Source organism: Engystomops pustulosus, chromosome 6 (genome assembly GCF_040894005.1).
Source record: "Engystomops pustulosus chromosome 6, aEngPut4.maternal, whole genome shotgun sequence".
Lineage (NCBI taxonomy): Eukaryota > Metazoa > Chordata > Amphibia > Anura > Leptodactylidae > Engystomops > Engystomops pustulosus.
This window is the reverse complement of record NC_092416.1, coordinates 82,564,366-82,571,578: the sequence shown is the minus strand read 5'-3', so window position 1 is coordinate 82,571,578 and position 7,213 is coordinate 82,564,366. Positions and strand designations below refer to the sequence as shown.

The following is a 7,213-nucleotide window of genomic DNA, read 5'->3' as shown; positions in this document are numbered from 1 at the left end:
TACTCACCTCTGGCTCCCGACTTCTTTCTTCTTGCGGCTGTAGGACATGCCGCGCATGCAGGTTCAAAGAGCGATGTGCGCCGGGGTGGTTTTCCGGTCACATCGCTCCACCTGCAATAATAGTGCTTGAGCGTCCGTTTCTGGCTGCATCAAGCACTATACTGTGACGGGCAGGAGCTTCCTGTCCGGATGGACGAGGCCCCGACACTCGAAGGCCGTGGTCCGATGCGACGGGGGCCGCATAGAAACAGTCAGCGGGCCGCATGTGGCCCGCGGGCCGTAGTTTGGGGACCCCTGGTCTAGCAGAAAAGCTTAGATGAAACAAGGACCACATTTTAAATATATAGCTTTCATTTATTCATTAACAGACAATGCTTCATTCAAATACACTGATATTAAAATATGTTCAAAAGGGAACCTTTATAAAGTACAGCTTTACTGCTAAAACAGAAGGATTTCAATAAAACCACAAAAAGAGAGATGGGTCAAAAGCTCCAGCTGATTTATCCACAAAGGTCCACTTGATGCAGAAATGATTTTGTTGTCAAATGCATTAAATTAGAAACTGGCCAATCACTTGTTACATATGGTATTCAGATGAAGAGCAAATGAGAAAGAAAATAGAAGGCCAATAATAAAGAAAATACAAATAAAAACACTGAACATAAATATTTTAGAACTCCATGTATCAACCCTGGGGTCTCTAATAAGGAGATAGATTATGTTATACAATGCTGGCATCAATTCCACAAGATTTGGTGGACTGAAGTTGTTTGCAGATACCTATATGAACAATGCTAGGAGGTTGTGTATTTCTGAGTATCTCAAGAGGTTTGTACAAGAAAAATCAGTTTCTTAGTGGATGTTTATGGGTTCGTAGGGATTGGTGCCACCAGTGACAGGAATAAAATACATTTTGCCTCACCTTGAAATTGATTATTTTTATGTAAAGGGCAAAAAATAGAAAGAAGAGTAATGAGATACATAAAACTAGTACCAACATAAAACTGGCAAAACGAAACCACAGTTTATGACAGTAGAGGAATATCCATAAGAAAGACAACTTGTAAAAGAGTCACAAAATCATCATCACAAAACGTATACTAAAGTATAAAACAGATAAAATTTGGTCCACTGAATTTTGTACACAAAATGTAACAAACATTCAAAATTACAACCATATTATTTCTTTATAAAGAATCCCTAATCATTTTTCATTGAGCTTCCAGTGTACACAAAAAAGTCCCAAGGATATGAAAGGCATTCATGAACCAATAGCGTTTTTTTACATATTTATCATGGTTACGGTGTATCCATGGGTACAAAAGTTTAAGTGTCATTATGATCTGTGGTTCTTCATGACTTTATGCTAGACATTGTGGTTAGTGGAAGAAAAGTTTTCATTAAACATTAATGAATTTGATTGACCTCACAAATGATCCTAGGTTCATAAGTGTAGACATGTATCATAGTATGTAAGGTTGGAAAAAGGCACAAGTCCATTAAGTCCAACCTCAAACAATTAAATCAATGTTTTTTTCCGCGTAACCCGTGATGTTTTTGCTCTCCAGAAAGGTATCCAGGCCCCTCTTGAATATGTACAAAGAGTCCACCATAAAAACCTCCTGTGGCAGAGAGTTCCATAGTCTCTCTGCTCTTGAAGGTATCTCATGAAGGTAGCTCAATTTTCTTCATAAACACTATGGAAAAAAACTGGTACACTTTGTTATACCTGGTACAGGACCTAAATTTGATGAATATGATATGAGAATTATTTAAGTTCTTTTTTAATCCCAATGTCATGCCTCATTCCCAACAACATGTATAACGCATTAGGGAAGATTTACCTATTCTCTCTAATATTTAGATAGTGAAAACAATATAAAACACAACTAATTTAGCACAGTTGCTGGTATGATATGGAGTATCTTTTTACACCACCCATGGGTTGACATTGTTTACACCACAAGTTTGCACCAATAATATACTACTAGTTTAGGGGGAATACAGCAGGAAATGTATGTACCTGATATCTATATATTTCACATATGGTTATCTGTATGGAGTTTTAGTGTTCTGATTAATGGGCACAACACCCAGACTTCCTGAGGTTGTACCAAACCAAGCTTAGACCAATATTTTATGGTGATCTAAATTTTATTAAGTACTTTGAAGGTCTGGGTTTATAGCAGTGATACAGATGATGAACTAAATGAAACTGGCCTAATTATAACCAGTACTACAAAAAGTAAGACCAAATGTGGCCATGAAATCAAAACTAATAAAAATGGTGAAATTGGAAGTGGATGAGCAATGGGTTTGATAGGATTTAAAGATTAAAATATGGATGGGGAATCTGTGCACACAGCAATAATTTGCTAATCTGTAAATAATATTCTACATTGAAATAAATTATGGAATGCACAGTTATTCAACATTTTGTGTACAAATTGTCCTATATAGCATATGTTTGATCTTGGGGGGGAAAAAAAAAAGACTCAAATCTCAGAACATACAGTACAAGCAAATCACAGTCAAAATATTCCTGAATATAAGGTATGGGTGTCCCTGCCCACATGAGCAAGGCCGCCATCTGGGCATTGAAGACGATATTGCTGTCAATTACCTAGTCTAGAAAAGAACCTACATAGGATTGTTGGGCTGTCACACCTGTTGCCCAGTAAAATAGACAAACCCAATATATCAATTGCAAGAAGTGGTCCAAGACTACAAAAAAAACAGCGCAACTCCTGACCATTGGATGCATTTTATACTGCAGTTTTTAATTATTCAAATAAATGGACCTCAACAACAATTCCAGAAACAACCTGCTAAGAGTGGAACTATTTCTTTGAAATAAGAAGACTTTTTTGCTAGATACATTTTTTTTTTACAACTAAGAGTACACAAAAAGATTCAAGATGCTGGAGAGGCCCTGACTATTTGTTCTTCTGATACTTCTGATGGCAGCCCTGCTTATGAGCTTACAATCTAAAAGAGTCACATGTACAAAGAGATCAAGAAGAGCAAAAATCTGCTATATAGGTACAACGCTGTTGTTTTTTGCACTTAAAGATCTGCACATTTTAGCAACTAAGGCAACAAGTGGGGACTCGACCAATGTAAAGATTCCCTGCTTTCAAACATATTGTGCTTGACTGTTTTCATACAGTTCTAGATTCCATTGACTGTAAAAGAAAAAACAGAATAGAATGTTGATTGTCACAATCAGTCATCTGGAAGCAAAAACACTTTCCTTTACTCTTATGTAGTAATGTATTTATTGTAGTGACACCCCGACAACGATACCCTTGACAGCTGTAGAAAGAGGCATAATCCTTTCTCTCTTAACGTCACCCTTGCAACGGTTTATTATCACTATTAAAAGTGGCAGTGAGTAGCAGGTACAGTATAAAGTGTTTCTAAGAGTAAAAATAACAATATTCCCTGCATGGATTCAGTTAGTTCAGTAACATTATAGCTTACATATTTTCAAGTTTCCTTTTAACAAAAGAGAATGTGTGACCTTAAGAAAATTTCTATATATTGATTGTAATCTAATTTTTTTTCATAAATTGACCGGCAATTCTTCAAGATGGCCTAAATCTTTTGGCAAAACCCAGTTTTGAACGAAGATTGAACTTCAACCTGGTATCCCCTTGGTTTCAATTTTTTTCCCAAGGAAAGTCGAAATTGGTCTAGTCCTAGCTTGAACTAGCTGTCATTGCTCAGGACCAGACAGATGTTTCCTGTAGGTCTTGCTCTGTGGATAGCAAAGTACTAACTCAGGGAATGGTCCAAAAAATAACCAGTACGATAGATCCATGAAATCCTCTTGCTGCTTTAGTGGTCCTCATTCCTACTTTTGTGATCACTTTGTATATCATTTATGTGACCTCTGCAGCCAATCATAGTCTCCACATTTGCTTGTATAGTATGTAACCACTAAGTCCAGTGATGGATTTCACAGATTAGTACTGACTATTTTTTTATTTTTTATACCCAGCCCTTTAAATTGTATAAAACACCTTTATTAATGGAGATGAGAGACTTCCTCCCCACTAATACTGTAATGGAAGGAAGGAGCTTTTGGAGGTTTATTTTCAAACCAGAGCTGAGCTCTCATTTCTTGGTAACATTTTTTCCTTATGGCAGACTGTACAAAACAGCTGTATAATTTCTGTTTTTTTCTTAGAATTTAATTTATTGTTTTGCTGTTAAATATTTAATAGAAGATGCAACAATAGAGAAAAAATGCATTTCGTAACAGTGAATTCCTGTTATATAATTCCTTTCAACCATGTATGAACAGTTGCTGTATAAGAGCAGCTTCCCCTCTGCCAGATTGAGCCCATCCATCCATGCATTATATTAGTTAACTGTAATAACTATCCATTTACAGCTGCTAGTTGGTCACTGAAGAAAAATGCATGGGGACATGTTCTCTTCAAATTACTGTGATTATAGGACAATGACAAGCACTGTCTACTTTTATCTGGATAAAAAACCTGATTCCAATCTCCATATTAGAGGGCACAGGCTATATTTTATTCCTGAAATGTTCTAGCATGCATTTATTTTAATGCACTATATTTTTCTGCTGTCAGTTGAAATATGGATATTCAGTATTTTGTGTAGAAGAGTGTTTACTAGGCACCTGGAACTAACAAACTTTGCTTCATTAAGGTAGGATGCCTTTTAAACAGGATAGCTCTGTTTCATCGGCGGCAAAGATTTAAAACCCGTCTATGTGGTGTATCCATGAATTTTCAGTCCGGTGGCCCAAACATTAGCCTGGCCAGTTCTAGCACTACAATTGAGTGGTAGTCCTACTCTTCACTCTAAAAGCGATTCATCAGCTAAACTGTTGTACTCTTTCAGAGTCTTCTGCTACCCTCCCCCCATTGCCAAGCAAGCGAGTAAAAAATGCACTTATTGACTATATATTTTAGTTACTAATCAAATTTAGGAAGCAATTTGAAACTAGCTAGAATTTTTGTAATACCTAGTCAATCTGGTTACCAATGATGAAATGTTTTTATTACTCAAATAGTTATTTCTAAAAGCAACACATTTGCTCTTCTGACCTTCTTTACTTCACCTATACAAATTTTAAGGCAAAGTTTCTAATGCTATACCGGTCAAACTTTAAATATAATATCTAAAAACCAAGCATTGCAAATATTTTAAGTTGTAAAAATGCATACAGGAATTCCCTACGTTTATAATAATAAAAGAGTATTTTTAATTATCAGTTCAAGTATTTTAGTTTTCATACTAAACCAGCTGAGATATTTTGAAAAAGGATACTGCCTCTTGGCCAAGTTATATAAATATTTTAGTCATTTACAAATAACCACAAAACAGGAGGTTTCTCAAAGCTATGTCACAGCTACAGCTTTGAACAAGTATATACACACAGCAGCGCATGGCGCACAAGTACCACCAAGCGCCCACAGACACCCCCAATCATTCACACACAGCAAGTGACATCATGAGGTCTTCAATCCAAGGGACGCATCCACTTCCTCCTCTGGTTGTAGAGTATGCCACTGAGCAATAGGCCTTCTTGGGTTAGCTAACATATCGGACCAGTGACGGAGCTCAGTCCCTGTAGCATTGCAGCCCACAAAGATCTTTCCAATAGCTTCATTTTTGCCCAATTTGTCATAATCAAGTACTGTAAGTACTACTTGCACTTTCTGTTGAAATAAAACAATACTTGATTTAAACCAACAAACTAGACAAATACACAATAAAATTAAAATCCCCTCCCCCCTTGGCCCCATGTGTGACATATGTTAAGAACACCCTGGCCCCCCAGGTGTCAAGGAGAAACAGCAACCTGTCCATCTCATAAAGTAAACTTTGTTATCTAGAATTGAATAAACATGCTGTATATACTCGAGTATAAACCGTGTTTTTTTAGTAAAATGTGCTGAAAAACCCTAACTCGGCTTATACTCAAGTCAATGAAAAAAAAACTTTTTACTCACCTTTCCAACGCCCTCCATGGGTCCTCTTCTGTCTGCAGCTCTAGCTCTGTCTTCGGCTCCCCGCACGGTCCCGTCGCAACACACTATGATGTCGGCAAGCGACTCTCGTCATTGTGTGTGCGATGGGACACGTTGCGCACACTATAATATCAGAAAGCGGCTGACGCCAGGCACTGGCTATATACTGGGGTCAGGCACTGGCTATATACTGTGGGGCAGGCACTTGCTATACACTGGGGGCAAGCACTAGCTATATACTTGGGGGCAAGCACTGGCTATATACTGAGGGGCAAGCACTGGCTATATACTGAGGGGTAGGTACTAAGTAAATCTGCCCCAATATGTTTTCCCAGTTTTTGTGTAAAAATTAGCTGCCTCCCTCAGCTTATACTCAGGTCGACTTATACTCGAGTATATTTGATAGTCACTTTTTTTGCAAAAAAAACAGCACAGCGTTCTATAAGTTATGATACCCTTCAATAATTGCTTTTAGTGCAGACCCATTGAAGTGAATGTGACTGAGCTGATGTACCACACATACCATGAAGACATGATGCAAATTCAGAAGCTTCCAAATAACAGGAGGATGTAAATCCCAAATCACCCAGAAAGTCCCCACTTAATGTTTAGATAGACCAAAACAACTTATTTCAATTAATAGTACAAATAATGTAATTGTTACTAAAGCATCAGATAACAAATATCATTTGATGGATATGGATCTACATAAATCAGCAAAAAGATCTTCTACAACATCACATCTCACCTGGATTTGTTCAAAAGGAACTTCAAAACTGAATGACTCATTATAATAGGGATTCAAGGTATTTTTCTTAATAGTTGTCTTTTTCTTTTTGAGTCTCTTGCCATTCTGCATCAGATGAATTTTTACATATGGATCTATTAAAAAAAAAAAAAAAATACATAAACAAATTAAAAAAAAATATTTTAACAGAGTTTTGAATACTGCAGGATGAAGACTGTACTCTATTTGTGAAGATATGTAGTCAAGATGCTCAATTTGAACAGTTTATTATTTGTGATTGTTATATGTAATTCTACATTACACCAGGTTAGGTTAAATTCACACCTCTGCTAATATTTCAGCATGAAATATTATGATCTTCTGCTATAGAAAACATAAGGCTGGCTGCAGATGTATGTGGGCAAAATCGGATGTATAAAAAAATGGACGCTGATTTGCTTCAGTCTGACAT

The 7,213-nt window shown here is 36.9% G+C and overlaps 1 protein-coding gene across 2 annotated transcripts in view; it reads right to left on the bottom strand.

Moving 5' to 3' along the window:
* Positions 1 to 333: 333 nt before the first annotated feature.
* The window catches only part of LOC140135364 (synaptotagmin-1-like), a 180,552-nt gene continuing 173,672 nt past the window's right edge, over positions 334 to 7,213 (bottom strand). For both annotated transcript variants that reach the window (XM_072156781.1, XM_072156780.1), the window contains exons 8-9: positions 6,763 to 6,896; positions 334 to 5,702 (exon numbers count right to left, since the gene is read on the bottom strand). In XM_072156781.1, the coding sequence (XP_072012882.1) occupies positions 5,493 to 5,702; positions 6,763 to 6,896 (344 nt within the window). In that variant the 3' untranslated portion in view covers positions 334 to 5,492. The remainder of the gene's footprint in view (positions 5,703 to 6,762; positions 6,897 to 7,213) is intronic.